Source organism: Danaus plexippus, chromosome 26, assembly GCF_018135715.1.
Source record: "Danaus plexippus chromosome 26, MEX_DaPlex, whole genome shotgun sequence".
Taxonomy (NCBI): Eukaryota; Metazoa; Arthropoda; class Insecta; order Lepidoptera; family Nymphalidae; genus Danaus; species Danaus plexippus.
Genome location: NC_083554.1, coordinates 1,501,619 through 1,517,920, shown reverse-complemented (window position 1 = coordinate 1,517,920; position 16,302 = coordinate 1,501,619). Strand labels below are relative to the sequence as shown.

General features: G+C 38.8%; 4 protein-coding genes across 4 annotated transcripts; all 4 read right to left on the bottom strand.

Annotated features, from left to right (window-relative positions):
• Positions 1–3,082: 3,082 nt before the first annotated feature.
• On the bottom strand, positions 3,083–3,619 carry LOC133319702 (uncharacterized). The gene has a single exon (XM_061524954.1). It carries the CDS (start codon positions 3,617–3,619, stop codon positions 3,083–3,085), a length of 537 nt encoding a protein of 178 aa, XP_061380938.1.
• Positions 3,620–4,785: 1,166 nt separating this feature from the next.
• On the bottom strand, positions 4,786–7,086 carry LOC133319680 (piggyBac transposable element-derived protein 3-like). Its single transcript, XM_061524909.1, has 2 exons — positions 6,856–7,086; positions 4,786–6,666 (listed from the first exon to the last, which is right to left on the bottom strand). Exon 2 carries the CDS (start codon positions 6,663–6,665, stop codon positions 5,751–5,753), a length of 915 nt encoding a protein of 304 aa, XP_061380893.1. The 5' UTR covers position 6,666; positions 6,856–7,086; the 3' UTR covers positions 4,786–5,750.
• LOC133319701 (piggyBac transposable element-derived protein 4-like) lies at positions 4,911–5,504 on the bottom strand. The gene has a single exon (XM_061524953.1). It carries the CDS (start codon positions 5,502–5,504, stop codon positions 4,911–4,913), a length of 594 nt encoding a protein of 197 aa, XP_061380937.1.
• A 454-nt stretch (positions 7,087–7,540) lies between the features above and the next one.
• On the bottom strand, positions 7,541–11,535 carry LOC133319700 (uncharacterized). Its single transcript, XM_061524952.1, has 3 exons — positions 10,650–11,535; positions 9,288–9,488; positions 7,541–7,794 (listed from the first exon to the last, which is right to left on the bottom strand). The coding sequence occupies exons 1-3, from the start codon at positions 11,533–11,535 to the stop codon at positions 7,541–7,543; spliced, it is 1,341 nt and encodes a 446-aa protein (XP_061380936.1).
• Positions 11,536–16,302: the final 4,767 nt, after the last annotated feature.

Below are 16,302 nucleotides of genomic sequence, written 5' to 3'. Positions count from 1 at the left end.
TGAATTAAATAATCATTGACTCTTTGATACTAGGCTCTGGAAGACTGCTTGAGACCATATATGGCTCTCTTAAGTTTTAACACTTTTTTATCATTACCATTATTATTATTACACTCAAACATAATAGGTTTTTTCATGTACACAGTTTCAGTTAAAAAACAATTCAGAAAAGCAGTGGTTACATCTAAATGACTTATATCTAAGTTTGACTTAGCTGCCAAAGCAAATAACAGTCTTAATGTTGAATACCGAAGCACAGGGGAGAATGTCTCATGAAAGTCAACATCCGGTGTCTGGGAGAAACCTTTCGCCACTAATCTTGCTCGATAACGAACATTATTTACGCTGTCATATTTCTTTTTAAATACCCACTTGCACTGAATCACTGAACTGTCCTTAGGATGATCTACAAGCTCCCAAGCCTCATTTTCTTCAAAAGAGTCCAATTCCTCCTTCATCGCTGCCCTCCAGAATTCATTTTCTGGTCCATTGAGAGCTTCTGCGAGTGTTATTTCTTTGTCATTGCAGTCTTCACATTCGACAATACACAAATTATTAAATCCATAACGGTCTGGTGGACGTATTACTCTCTTTGGCTTGGATTGTTGTTGATTTAAGTCTACAATTGTAATCTCTGAATCTGGAGTTGTATCGAAGAAACTTTCACTAGAATCACTTACCGAAGAAGCTTCTATATCTGGCACATAAGTCTCATCTTTTCTATCTTCTTCTCCATCTTCCTCTGAGATGTAACTTTCTTCCCCATACTCATTTTCCTCCGCTGTAGCCTTGCATTCTATAGGTATTTGAATCATTTCTGGATCATTGGTAGCCTCCATGATGATAATGTCTCTGCTAGTTGTTATAGAATTAGTACTAGGTTCGTACACCCTGTATCCCTTCACATTTTCTGCATATCCCACTAGAATCAGCTGTTTAGACTTTCTGTCCCATTTTAAACGTCTCTGTTTCGGGATGTGCACCATTACTTTGCTACCAAATATACGTAGATGGCTAATATCGGGTTTCTGGCCTGTCCATACTTGATATGGAGTTTCGTTATTTAGTCCCTTGACAACAGATCGATTCCTTATATAAACTGAAGTATTAACGGCTTCTGCCCAAAACTTTTTATCTAAATTGGTATCAAAGATTAAACTGACCTATTCAATCTTTCACACATACCATTCTGTTCGGGCGTGTACGGATTTGTTTTCTAATGAACAATTCCTCTCTCCTTCAAATACTTCTCAAATTCTAGACTACAGAATTCTCCTCCGTTATCTGTCCTTAGAGTTTTGATCTTTTTACCATTCTGTTTTTCTGTCATAGTCTGGAACTCCTTAAAATATTTGAGTACTTCACTTTTCTCTTTCATAAAATACACAAATGACATTTTGCTGTAATCATCCACAAACAAAACATAATATCTGGATTGTCCGATGGATGGCTTCTCCATAGGACCTCCAACATCTGCGTGAATTACCTCTAGTACACCCTCAGTCTTTGACGTACTATGCTGAAACGGTAGTCTGGCTTGCTTGCCTTCACAACAAATAATACATGAAGATTTACTTATGTTTGCTTTTTCTGGGAATGATATACCTTCTACAGCCCCATTTTTCATTTTGTTTAGACTGTCACTATTTATATGTCCTAAGCGTCGATGCCATATATCGCTTGATGCTACTGCTGTGGCTGCCAATGTTTGTTCTGTCTGTGACTGTGATGTTATTAACTTATACACCCCATCAACTAATTCTGCTTGGCCAACGAGTTCCTTCTGTTGATTGTATATGTAGCAAACATTTTCCTTGAAAATTACACTGTTGCCATGTTCAATCAACTGACTCACAGATAGCAAGTTGGTGGTCAACTCTGGTATATACAAAATATCTCTCACGACGACGTCATATTCCACTTCGTTCACAACTGTAACGATGTTTACGTCGCCAGAACACTGCACGGGAACTTTCGTCTGGTTTGCGATAATAATTTCTTTGGTTTTGGGTAATTCCGACACATTTACGAGGTTATGTTTACATGCTGTCATGTGTTTACTTGCTCCGCTATCAATGTACCAGCTATCTCTATTGAATTTTCCGGTAAGAAAAATTGCATTAAACGCATTTGTCTGTTTTCTTTTTACTGTTTCGGCCTGCGGGCACTGATTTTTATAATGTCCGCTTTGTTTACACCGAAAACATTTTATCGCCTTCTTTGACACTGATGACATCTCTGAGCGAGTTTGTGAATGATTTTGACTATGGCCGCTTCTAGGGTTGCCATTTCTCACTCGATGCCTTCCTTTCGCAATAAATGCACTCTCGGAGCCGGAAGGAGTACCAACCTCCAAACACATGTCCATCAATTTCGTTTTTATGACGTCTGCACTAACCTCAATACCGGAGTGTTCTATGGCCATGATCATCGGCGCATATTTCTCGGGTAATCCTGCTAACATCAGAGCACCAATCCACTCATCGGTTATTTTGAAACCTGTGCCTTGAAGCCGCTGACCCGTTTCGACGATCTGAGTTACATACTGTGTCATTGTCTCGCAGTTTTCCAGCCTTATATTAATGAGATTTCGTAGTAAACTTATCTTCCTTGTGTAGCCGGAATCATCAAACATTGTTCTCAAAGTATTCCATAATTCGTACGCTGATACTGCCTGCTTGATGTGCACGTAAAGTGATGGATCAATGGTCAATACAAGCTTCGCTTTAGCCTTCGCATCGTTAGCTAAATCTGCTGCTGAAGCCTCTGCCGATAGCTCTTGTTGTATGCACGCTGCCATGCCTTCTAATACCAACACATTTTGCGCCGCAAAACACCAATCGTCATAGTTCTCGCGTCCTTTTAACTTTGGCACGTTAGCTAAATAGTTCGACGACATTATTACCACAAGAAACGATAGTGAAACTGTACTTTTTACTAAACAAAACTTAATTGGTTTGGACTGGGCCCATAACCTGTAATTAAAACAACGATTGATGTGACAAGACAATTTATTAATTATTTTTTTTATAAGATAATTGTTGCCAGCAGGTGGCGCTACAAACTAATGATTTTGTTACCATTATAAAATAATAACAGCTAGCACCGTTTGCATGTTATGTGGGAGGCGGTTGCTCCATATAGATTTCAGGAAATCGTCAGGTACAGAGGGTCCAGCCAAGTCTTGAAGGTGGCGAAGGAATTGTGACGGCTTCCTATCGCCGAGCTCTTCATGCGTGAGTAACTGTTTCACCTTTTTTTCGTGTGAAGCAGAAAGGCGCTTGATTAATTCGGTCTTAATTTTTTCGTATCTGTTTTTCGCCGGAGGATTGATTATGATATCCTTTACTGACTTTCCATATTGGAGATCTAAGTTGTTCGTGACGTTTCGGAATTTTATATGGTCATCCGTAATGTTGTCACTTTCGAACTGACCTTCCAACAAAGCGAACCACAATTCCGGATCATCAGGAGAGAAAGGGGGAACTTTAATTTTTATTTTTCGCACACTATTGTCCTGACGGTCCGTGGAAACGCGCATCTTTCGAGTATGCCGCGTGGTGATTTTGGCATCCGGTTGGGAACTGACTGTTTTTACTGAATCACTGCTGTCACTCATCTTCACACTTTTTATGTCCAAACACGGGGTCACCAGTTATGGTAATGAGAGTTTTATTCCAAGATTTATTATTTATTAACACAAAGAAAATGCCAGTAACACAGTCAATATGACACCACAAATAAGTAGATACGCTACATAAGCTTGCTTTAATGTAATTTCGTCTATTTTTCAATTGCCTCCATTGCCTCGTAATTTTTTGGGTTGAAGAATAGCTTTTGCTTCCTCCCAATTATCCGTTTTGTATGTGGTTCGATGACGGTAATTTTCAGAATTCTTGCTAAATTTAATACTTTTGATGTCACCGATCTTGATAACACGATCATTGAAATTTTTCGCCATATTAAAGTTTATGTTCTCTGCAAGTGCTTTCAAATCGAAGAAATCGTTAAAGTTCATTTCGTTTACTACAAACGGTTTGCCATTTTTTTTTTGCCCCAAGGATTAGGGATATCTATTGATGGGGTACATAAATACATCCAGCATTTTTGGCTCTAGTCATAAATTTTTCTATCACAGAGTGAGCTACATCACCTTTGTTCTGCGTGTGGCCTCGAATCAAAGAGTTGTTTTGAATGGAGTTAATATTTAAGCGACTTACTGTACAGTACATTTTTTGCTGACCACAGCAATTGTCAGAGTAAATTATGACATCGTAGCCTAGTTTTTCGAATGCAATCTGCTCGAAGTATTTATACACATACGACCCTATTTCGATGTATCCTCTATTGGCCAACCCTTAATGCCAAAAATAACAGGTGGTTTCTTGCTTGTTTGCATAAGTTATAGTTAAATTATAAGAATTCAGTCTTGATTTGTAGTAAAAAGGGCTTGATTTGCCAACAGGGCATGGTAACAACGCTTGTAAGTCATAGGTGAAAACAATAATGTTGTTGTCAGATTCATGACATCTTTTCATATCCCTTTCTTTCTCAAATCTACTTAACCCTTAAATGGATGATTTGTTTTTCACGTATAAAAAAAATATATTTGTGTAAAAGACGTGTATTACTGTCTAGGAAAAATTAGTAAAAAAATCTAGACATGAATTTACTATACTTTTTTTGCAATAATGTGAGTGTTGTTTATAAACTACATTGCGCATTCATTAAGGTTTTGCAAGTATGGATAAAATAAGAGTGGATATTGTTTTTGAAATGTATTTACTTATTCTTCATTATGATATTTATAAAAACAATTGCTTTTTTTCGTATCACATAAAGATACACGACATTTTTGGCACATTTTAAATGTAAAGCCTGAACATTTCGGGAATTTGCACCTCTGCTGCTTATCCAGCCAAACTGCCCAATGCCAAACATGTCTGATCTAATCTGACGTCTTTCAAAGGAATTGTTTGAGCTGGTCCACGGAACTTCTTCATTACAAGTTCTCTTTGTATTGTGCTCCCACTAGGTCGACCACCTTTAGCGCCATTTGCAGGTAGACCCAATTTGCAGAGGGTTTCAGCAAGTTCTAGCCTGAATGTACCCAAATTGAGAAGTTGATCATTTCCTTTCATATTATTTACCTTCTTGAACATAACCCATGAATTTATAACTGCAAGGTCCAGGAAATGATAAAATAAGCGCATCGTCCACTTGCGGCTCTTCATTGTGATGTGATAACGACCTATAAATGAGTCTAATAAGTCCACGCCTCCCATGTGGGCATTGTACTCCTTGATTACTTTGGGGCATGGAATAGCAACTCTCTCTTTCTTCGATTTATCAAAGCGTGTGACTGTGGTTGCTGGTTCTGCTCCTACGTAAGTGGAAAGAAGGTTAACGGGCTTGTTATCTTTCCACACAACAGCACTTACGTCAATATCATCCACAGTCGCCACGTTTTCCTCATAGAATCCTCTGGGTACGTTCTTTTTCATTATAGTGTTTTTTTCAGGCAATTTGCAGTTTCTCAAACGGTTTACTCTTACTGTTCCCAGTGAGAAAATTCCTTCCTTAGCTAAATAGGTGACGAGAGGCACAGAAGTATAGAAGTTATCGAAGTATATAATGTGATTCACATTGCGTGGTACCGTTCTAGCTATCCTGATGACTGTATTGCCAGACTCTCCCAAATCTGGCTCACCTGGTAAGATGTTATTTTTGGAGCCCCCTCCACTGTAAACCTAAAATCTATGAGCATATCCTTGTAGACTGCAGATGAGATATAATTTAAACCCCCACTTGTGGAGTTTATTGGGCATGTATTGCTTTATGTAATGGCTCATTTTGGTTGCACACATCTGCTCGTCTATGGAAAGCCTTTGGTCTAAGGGAACCTTCCCAAACTGGCAGTTGAGCGTTTCCTCAAGAGGTCTTATTTTGAATAGCCTGTCATAGTCTGGATGATCTTTGGGCAAGCATAACGTATCGTCGGCAAAATGGAGAGTGGATCTTATTTTTTCAAACTTTTTTAGCGGCATAGTATTTTTTATGTGATCATAACCAAATTTTTCACTCCAGTAAGCCCTGGTGTTTGGAAATTTTATAACTGAGGTGTAAATCAGAATGCCTAGGAATTTATTTAGGATGTTTTCATTTATAACTTCAGGATTGGAGATTTGTTTCTGGACTGCGTATAAGTTACTTTGTTCTACAATTTGCTTTTTTAGATCTGATGTAAAATAAAATGAAAAAAAATCATACGGCGTGTTACAAGACATCAATGCTTCCGTTATCTGAGTTTCTCCCCTAAAAATAAGGCTGTCTTCAGCAGTAACAAGATTCCGTTTTCGCCAAACCAGAGGTCGTTTAGAAATCCCTTGTGATCTACTCTGGGGTGCTGCTTCTTCGGCTTCCAAAATAGGAGGGTCTGGCATATTTTCATCGTTGTCGATGACAAGAGGAGGATCAGCATCCACTTTATCAGACTGGGCATTCTCACCTTCATCACTATTTTCAAGGTCTCGAAGAACATCTCGAGCTGTTTGATAATAGTGACCTTCATCCTCTACTTCGGAGTCTGACCCGTCTAAGCCGTCTTCTGAATCTTCAAGAGTTTCTAAATACTTTGTAATTTCGCTTTCTAGTAATCGCGGCATGCTGAAAAGCAAAATAAAGTTCCTTCACCGAACATGCGTTTATTTAGCAAGCAATGCGCATTGTAGTTTTCCTACAACATACCATATTTCGCCTTATTCAACAGTAGCATCAAGTTATTTTCAATGTTTTACAACATAAACATGCAATTGAAGATATATTCAAGCAAATAAAAATATGTTTTATACTTACATTATATTTTATCAAAGTCCGAACACAGCTACAAAACTTAGTTTCGCGCCACTAGAAAACTTTTCTTCAAAGTGACATTTGACATTACCTTTTTTTCAGATGCATAAAAATATTGGATAGTGCCAACATTAAAAAAAGTACAAAATTCGTTCAGAAATAAGAACTAGTTGACAAAAATAACAAAACATTAATAGAAGGTCAATTTTATCTGTGATATTTAGTATGTTGTTTAAAAACAACATTATCCATTTTTTCATTTTTTCTTCTTGATGCAGTTTGAAACTATAATGTAATTAATTTTTTTCTTCTTCAGAGGCATTTTCGTATGCTTCACACTCATCGCACCGATTTTTTTTAGTTTTGAAAAATCCAATGTTAAAATCTTGGTTGAAAATTAGTGAGTAAGCATCTATAGGCTTGTCCTGTTGTTTCTAACGTTCTGAATACAGTAGAATCCCGATTATCCGAATCAATTAAAACCAGTGGTAATTCGGATAATCGAAAATCCGGATAATCGATTTCATAGTCAAATCAAACAATATTTGAAATTTAAATGTTATATTATGTGATGAATTTGACATATGTACCTACGTCGTTTAGACAAAACGATTTATAAAACAATTATATATATATGTATATGTGGTTCAAATATAATGAATGACATTGTAATATGTACCAATGTTATTTACAATTTTGGTTGAAAATAACTTGTTATTGATCTTTGACGTAATGAATCACATCTTTTCAATGCAGCTAAATCCCTGATGCGCATCAGTTGTAACAGCTGTAAGGAATCCGATTCCTCCTGTCTTTCAAACCACTTAAAAGCTATTTCTAGAGCTTCAAAAGCTTCAGCATGAGATGGTCCTTGACATTCATCCTTAGTTTCAGTCTCTTCTTTTTCTGCATTCTCGCAACCATTTAAATCGTCAACTATTTCTTCATCAGAGAAAATTTGGAATTAACTATCGCAGTCCAGCCACTCTTTGATATTTTCTTCATCGCATACTTCACCAATGCTAAGAATTTTCACCGCTTCTGTAATTTCTTCAAAATAATCTTCTTGCGGATTCATGGCAGGATTAGCAGGCCTTAATTTTAATAATTTATTCCATGCCCGTTTCAGTGTTTGCGATTCCACCGCGTTCCACACTTCTACTAGCATATAACAACAATCTTTTAAATTAATTTCCTTAAAAAACTTTAACATCGTTTCTATTTCACTGCTGTCTACTGACAAAAGACGGCGCAGTAGCTGCTTTCTGTACAGACGCTTTAACGTTTCAATGACACTTTGGTCCATAGGTTGCAATATCGAAGTTACGTTAGGGAGTAAAAATTTTACTGTAAACGTCCCATTTTCTCGACTTAGTGTTTCAGCCGTAGGGTGCGTTGGTACATTGTCTAACAATAACAACACGTCGCTTTCTTTTCCTACGTCTTTTTGAAAATTCTTCACCATAGGAATAAATGTATTCTCATACCAAGTAAGAAAAATATCTGTGTTCATCCACGCTTTTGATTGATTAGCATAGATCAAGGGAATTTTCACATTTTTGAAGCACCGCGGATTTTTTGATTTACCAATAAGTAGCAGTGGTAGTCGATGTGTTCCTCTAGCATTCACGCAAACCATAACTGTAACTCTATCCTTACTTACTTTGTGTCCCGGTGCTGCATTCTCACGACGCGAACATAATGATCTGCTTGGTAAAGCTTTCCAATTAAGACCTGTTTCGTCCGCATTTAAAAAATCCAAATCGTATTCTGATAAATTAATTAAAAGATTAGAATTCTAGCAAACGTGTTTTATTGAGAGTTACACCAGAGACCAGAGAGTGTTTTTGTCGCAGTAGTGATGTGTGTCACAAAAATGTTGTGCCAATCGGTAAAGAAGGGTATGATTTTAATATTACAACACTCTTACCAAATTACAGCCCTTCTTTTAAAATAAGAAATACAACAATTCAATAATAGGCACAAAACATCTCTAATTACACAATATGTCTTATTACACAATATAACTTAACTTAAAATCAATCACAACAATATGCTTTCTCTAATTATTTAAACTTAGTTACTAACTCTTACCAAACAATAACTTTACTAACTGTTAATTTTTTTTTTTTTTTTAATTAAAGTTTTATCAATCCAATCTTCCTTCTTAGATACTGAAATTGATCTCTAGGTAAAGCTTTTGTGAATATATCAGCATATTGCTCTTTAGTACATATATACTTTAAATCAATTTGTTTTTCAGCAAACTTTTCTTTGTTGAAATTATATTTAACATCTATATGTTTACAGCGTTTGTGATAGTCTACATTTTTAATTAAACAAATTGCACTTTGATTGTCAATATGTAATATCACTGTATGTTTGTGGGACATCTTGCTGATCTGAAAAGCCATCAGAGCATAAGTAGGTATTACCTTCTATATTTCTTCTATTTTTTGATCTGGTTGTCACATTTGAATATATGTCTTGCAAATCTATTGTTTCTTCAGGTTCATACAAAGATCCTTCATCTGAGTGATATGACTCATCACTTGTTGCACTTTGTTCTGATGTTTCTAATGTTAATTCACTATTATGGTTTTCAGCTTTATGTGTATCAGGTTCTGAAGTGAATTCTGAGAGAGGTAGATTAGCATAATGTCTCATCACTGTATTTTCCAAGAATACAACATCTCTACTTATAAACACCTTCCTAATTTTAGAGTCATAAAGCCTATAACCTTTGGTCTGTTCACTGTATCAAATGAATACCATTTTATTTGCCTTTGAGTCGAATTTCTTGACTTTCTCTTTAGGTTTATGAACCATTGCTTCACATCCAAAGATCTTCAAATGGGTGATATCAGGCTTTTTGCCTGACCAGATTTCTTCAGGTGATCGGAACCCCAGTGCTCTAGTCGGGCAGCGGTTTGTAATGTATGCTGCTGTGGACACTGCTTCTGCCCAAAACTGCTTTTGTAATTTAGCATTTAATAACATACACCGTGCTCGTTCTAGTAAGGTGCGTTTCATCCTTTCAGCTAACCCATTTTGTTCTGGTGTGTAAGGTGTAGATGTTTGATGAGTAATTCCATTATTTATTAGAAAAGATTTAAACTCATTACTTAAATATTCTCTCCCATTATCTGTGCGAAGGGTCTTTATTGATAAATTAAGTTGATTTTCAACTATGGCTTTGAATTCTTTAAATTTATCAAAAACATCGGACTTATTCTTTATTAAATAAACAAATACTTTCCTGGAATAGTCGTCGATGAAGGTAACAAAGTAATGTGTTCCTCCCAGTGACTGAACCTCCATGGGGCCACAGACATCCGAGTGTATGAGTTCTAGTAAGCCTTTTGCTCTGCAACCTTCTGAAGGAAATGGATTTCTTGACTGCTTTCCCTCCAAACATGAAATACATACAACTTTGTCTTTGTTTTCAATTTTTACCCCTGTACTTTCTGATAATTTATTTAGGTCTTCAAAGTTTAAATGTGCCATCCTTTGATGCCATAAGTAAGCGTCACTACTTTAAACTGTAGATATGTATGCTGAAACTTGATGTGTTTTGAGCCGGTACATATTATTTGTCAGTTTTGCTTCTGCCACTTGTTTATTCATTTTATTAAATATTCTGCAACCTTCTTTGTCAAATTGTACATGACAACCATTCTTTATTATTTGACTTACTGAAAGTAGGTTGGTGGCCAACTCAGGAACATAAAGAACATTGTTTACTTCAGTCACTTCAGATTTGCCACTTTGGTCAGCAACATTTAGTTTCACTTTACCACATGCTTTCACAGTGAGTTTCTTGTCATCAGCCACTTTAATAGTATCAACCAGAGGTGGTATTTCATCATAGAGCCAGTCACGGTGCATTGTGAGATGCATTGATGCTCCCAAGTCTACATACCAGCCATTGTCATTACTCATTGATGCTGAAAATACTGCCACATAGCCGGAGTTCTCATTTGACTTTTGTTCCTTTTTCTTGCTTCTACAGTACTTGCTTACATGCCCATACTTGTTGCAGATAAAACACCTTGGACCTTTATTTGCTTTACTTGATTTGTCTGAAGTTTGTTTGGCATTCTGTGAGTTAATTTTACTTCTGTTAACATACAGCGCAGCATTATCTGACTTTCTAATGTCTTGAAGGAGCTTGGTTTTTACTAAGTCAGCTGTAATTGCCAAACCAGAACTTTCTAAGCCCATTATCATTGGTTGATAAACATCCGGCAATCCTGCCAAAAGTAAAGTACCCAACCATTCATTGTTTACAATGAAACCTATGTTTCTTAACTTGAGGGCAGTTGACATAATTCTGTTAACATAGTCCTCGATGTTCTGGCATCCGTCTAGTGTCGTTGTGATCAGGTCTCTCAATAATCCGACTCGCCTGGTCAGTCCTTTGTCGTCGAAAGCTTTTGCCAGGTTATCCCACACCTCCTTTGCCGTTTTAGCTTGTTGAATATGTATATAGTTGATAGGATCAACCAATAAAATTATCTTGGATTTGGCTTTGGTGTCCTTTTTAACATCAACTTCATTTGAAGACTCGACGCAATCCCACAACTCCTCGTGTTCAAGGTAAGTTTGCACAGAGAATTTCCAGGTGGGATAATTATCTCTTCCTGACAGCTTTTCAATCAGAGTCATCGTATTTGAAGACATTTTTGCTGATGTAGATGCTTTGAACGACAAGCACGTTGCCGGTTTTAGGTTATACTTTATTATCACAGACCAAATCTTTTATTGTTATAAGTTCTGATTATTACTTTCACTGATATCACTTTATAGTAATTAATTTAGAACTATTACGTGGGTCTGGGCCCATAACCTGATAAATTAATTAAAAGATTAGAATTCTAGCAAACGTGTTTTATTGAGAGTTACACCAGAGACCAGAGAGTGTTTTTGTCGCAGTAGTGATGTGTGTCACAAAAATGTTGTGCCAATCGGTAAAGAAGGGTATGATTTTAATATTACAACATATTCTTTTTCATCTAAAATGATTTTAACTCATCTACGAAAGAGTCAGCTGAAGCGACGTTAGCAGACAGTTTTTCTCCTTGAACCTCTAGTTCTCGAATTCCATGTCTTGATTTAAACCTTGCTAACCATCCACAGCTCGCTTTGAAAGAAGTATCACCACCAAGCATTTATTAAAATCCAATGCTTTTTCACATAACAGAGGTCCAGATATTCGCTGGCCGCATGCACGCTTTTGCAAAAACCAAGTGAAAACTGCGTTTTCTAGAATTTCATTCTTAGGTTTTTTCATGACTTTACGTTGCGAGCTGCCATCTTCTTTCTCAAGAGCATAAGTAAATTTCATTAAAGAAGCAGAATTTTTTTTAATGTCTGATATCGTAGATACTCCTACACCATATATTTGCGCCAACTTACTGCCAGATTCACCATTTTTTAGACCCTCGATTATCTTCATTTTGTCTCCAAGAGACAACACTACTCTTTTACGCTTAGACATTTTATATTTTCAATATAAGATGTTAACAAAAATAAAAGATAACCTATCAGTTAAACGCTATAAGAAAAATGAAACAATAACAAACACAATCATGCAAACAAATGAGAGCGGGGAGTAAACATTCGGAGGCGCGTTTAAACTTGTCGCTACGTGTCTAGTTGCGCGGTACTAGAGCCGGGACGCGAGTCCGGATAATCGGATGTTCGGATAATCGGGATTCTACTGTAATTTCTATGTAATTCTGCCACTGTCAAACCCCCATCAATAAATTGTCTGCTAGTACTAGCCCTGAGATAGTGACTCTCAATCCTTGAAATTGATTCGATATGATCCTTAACTGCTTGTATAACTTTAGGTCCCAAGGTACATTGCTTTTCGTGTTTTCCTCGCTGATCAGGTAGAATGAAACCATCATTCTGAACTTTCCCGTCGATAATAGTCCGTATAATCCATTGTGTGATACCCAAAGTGTTAACCCTTTCCACCCGGGGTAGTGATTTTTAGTGAATTTCCGATTTTTAACTTCTTTATCATAAGTAGGTTACAGGTTACAAGAAACGCTCAAATTATTTTTAGATTTTTATTATACCTAGAAGTACTATTTTCAAGACCTAGACTTAAAAGTACCGTCAGGAACTTTGTTATTACTATGTTAGGAACTTTGATAGAAACTTTAAAAATAATGAGATCGAATATTGACTTGTAATAATTAAATAGATAGGTTTTTAATTACAAATTAACTTCGTGGTATTCAGCAAAACAATTTTTCTTATAATTTACACACAAAAACACGTTGCAATGAGAACATTTACTGAGGTTTCGATTGAATCTTTTTCAAACTACATACCTCACACCTTCCCCTATTTTCTACAAACGTAGGCCAATGAATGCCTCTCTTACTCAAGCGAACGTCTTTTATAGTGGAGTAGTCAGATTTGCGTCTTTTGGAAGGGCCAGCTTTTGCAGTACTATCAGTAGAAGTCTTTCTTTTCTGGCTAGCATCTTTCATTGTCATCAAGCCTTGAGTAACAGAGCGTCGAAAATCCTTAACAGTAGTCTGTTTCATTATAAGTCCATGTACGACAAATGAATTTACAAATGTAACGTCCAGAAGACCCCAAAACAACCTGTGCCACCATTTCGGATATTTGCGATCAATACAGTAAAGGGCTCTCAAACGATCAGCTGTATCTACGCCACCCATATAGCTATTTTTTTTTTTTTATTATTAATAGGCACCCGCCATCGCAGGGTGTTATTGCCCTCGGGTCTTTCTTGCATGGCAAGAATTTTAATATTTTTATTGATATACCAACAGTACAGATTATCTTAGAACTACTTACAATTAATTACATTTTTATTGTACTGTGGCCTTGCCGATGGCTCGGTCGCACAATATAAAAACCATTCCAATAATTATAAATAACAATTCTATACAATAATAATTAAAACCATAAAATAATTAAAATTAAAATAAAGTAAAATAAAATAAAATAATTACAATAAAATTTAGAATTCAGAATAATAATATACATTGCAATAACATTAAAATGGAATAAATAGTTAAAATTGAATTATAAAATTGAATTACAATAATTTAAAATGCAAATAAATAATTAAGATTTAAAATAAAATTGAATAATTTAAACAATAAATAATTAAAATGATAAAACAAATTTACAATAAAATTAGAATTGAATTTGAATGGTTTAAAAATATACTTTGTGCAGCATCCTCCTTTTATCTTGTTTTATTTCTATCGTTTGCCATCTTTACGACTTTTAGGCAGAACCGCTCCAGATGCGGCCTGGAGTATTTATCCGCTATTATATTAGCGATTGATGTTTCAGTTAAACTTTTCCCTGTACTTAATTCCAGGTCGCATCTGTCACGGTCATGCCTCGGACACTCAAATAGGAGGTGCTGCACCGTCTCTGCGACCTCTGGGTCGCACACACATGAGTCGTTGTCTTTTAATTTAAATTTATATAGGTATGCCGCGAATCCTCCATGCCCCGTCAGCACTTGCGCCCACCCAGACGTCCTGTCGAGGCACCTCATGGTCCGATAAGCGCTCCATGCATCAGGGAAGAACATGCGGGTGACCTCTGCTGTGGCTCCTTCGGTGTACCTACTGTTCCAGCGCCGGACCGCGCCCTCTCTCAGTCGTCGTTTGACATGTGAGATTGGACACCTGTCATAGGCCGGGGCGACCCTAGACTTGGCCGCCAGCCTGGCCAATTCGTCGGCGCGCTCGTTGCCGGGTATCCCGACGTGAGCCTTCACCCAAAAGAACCGGAGGGTTTTACCCCTCCCCTGCAACTCCCTAATATTCTTCCGAATATGGGTAGCGAGGGGATGGCGCGTGTCCGGGTTCCGGATCAAGTCCAGCGAAGAACGGGAGTCGCTTAGCACCGCCGCGCTGGCGAAGTTCCTCTCGACAACCAGGTCCGTAGCCCTGGCTATCGCTAGCAACTCCGCCTGAAAGACGGTGCACATCGGCTCCAGCCTCAACCGTCTCGTCCGGACCTCGACCCCATCCCGCCAATAAGTGTACGCTGCCCCGACCCCGTCATCAGACTTACTACCGTCAGTGTAAATCAGATGCTCGGGAAGGTGTAGCTGGGCTACATGTTCGGGGAGCATACCTTCCAGACATACGTAATCTACGTCCGGCTCACTGGCAGGGTGAGGAGCCTCGGTAAAGGCCACACGCTCCTCCAGTTCGCGGGAGTCCAGCTCGTCGATCGGGCGTCCCCGTTTGCTCTCGAACAATCGGGCCGCCTCCCAGACCCGGAGGTCAAGCGGGAGGAGCCCGGCCAGCGTGAGCGCTGCGTTGAGCGACACCGTACGATGTGACCTAGCAATCTTCTGTGCAAATCCCCTCTGGACGGTAGCAAAGGACCTTTGCACAGAGATCTTTTCGGCGGCCTTCGCCCAGGAGCTCGCGCCGTACAGAATCGTCGGTTCGACGACCGCGAAATATATCGTCCTGATGATCTCCGAGCACAAGCCCCATTCCACCCGAGCCATCGTCGACAGTTTCCTATACAAGTCCGTTGCCTTACGACAAGCGTAGGCAACGTGACTGTTGAAGGTTAGTTTACTGTCGACGATGACCCCGAGGATCTTGAGCTCGTTCACCATCGAAATGTCAACCCCGCCCAGCTGCACAACCGGAGTGTCGTACTTAAGCTTGCGCGTCACTACCATCGCCTGAGTCTTTTCGGCGGAAAAGCGCAGCTTATTTACGACACCCCAGTCTCTCGCAACAGCCAGGGCGGCATTGGCATCCCGTTGGATCTCGAGTGCAGTATGCCCGGAGAACACCAACACGATATCGTCCGCGAACGCCTGCACGTACGCGCCCAGCCCATCCAGGCTGTCCAGGAGGGGGTCCAGCAGCATGTTCCAAAACAGAGGTCCACCTATAGAGCCTTGAACGCAGCCTTTGGTCTGTGCCTTCCGCACAGTTCTTCCCGCGTAGTGCACGGCGACGCTTCGGTCCCGGAAGTAATCCTCGACAAGACGCCTTAAGTTTACGGGGATACCTTTCTCTATCATTCTGCACTTTATGGCCGGCCACCACGCGTTGTCGAACGCTCCCTCAATGTCGAGAGAGACCATGAGAGCGGTCTCTTTCCTGGAAAGAACACCCCTAACGTGCTGCATCAGGTCATACAGCGTATCCTCCGTGCTCCGCTGCGGTGTGAAGCCATACTGCCTTGCATTGGACTTGGGCAAGACGTGCCATCGGATTCGACGACACAGAATTTTCTCGAAGATCTTGCCCAAGATGGAAAGAAGTCCAATGGGGCGGTACGACTTTGCGCGGGCATAGTCTGGACGCGCTGGTTTCCTGAGCACCACGACAGAAGCCTCCTTCCACGGCGCTGGAAAGCACGCCAGGTCAAGACACCGGTTCAGAATGGTAATGAACAATTGTTCGT

Coding starts and splice junctions, on each gene's coding strand:
- LOC133319701 (XM_061524953.1), bottom strand. CDS start 5,504: ATGAAAAAGAACGTACCCAGAGGATTCTATGAGGAAAACGTGGCGACT.
- LOC133319702 (XM_061524954.1), bottom strand. CDS start 3,619: ATGAGTGACAGCAGTGATTCAGTAAAAACAGTCAGTTCCCAACCGGAT.
- LOC133319680 (XM_061524909.1), bottom strand. CDS start 6,665: ATGCCGCGATTACTAGAAAGCGAAATTACAAAGTATTTAGAAACTCTT.
- LOC133319700 (XM_061524952.1), bottom strand. CDS start 11,535: ATGTCTTCAAATACGATGACTCTGATTGAAAAGCTGTCAGGAAGAGAT. Junction 9,489..10,649: donor ACTCACTGTGAAAGCATGTG/GTAAAGTGAAAC, acceptor TACCTCTCTCAG/AATTCACTTCAGAACCTGAT. Junction 7,795..9,287: donor AAATAGAAGAAATATAGAAG/GTAATACCTACT, acceptor TCTCTGATGAAG/AAATAGTTGACGATTTAAAT.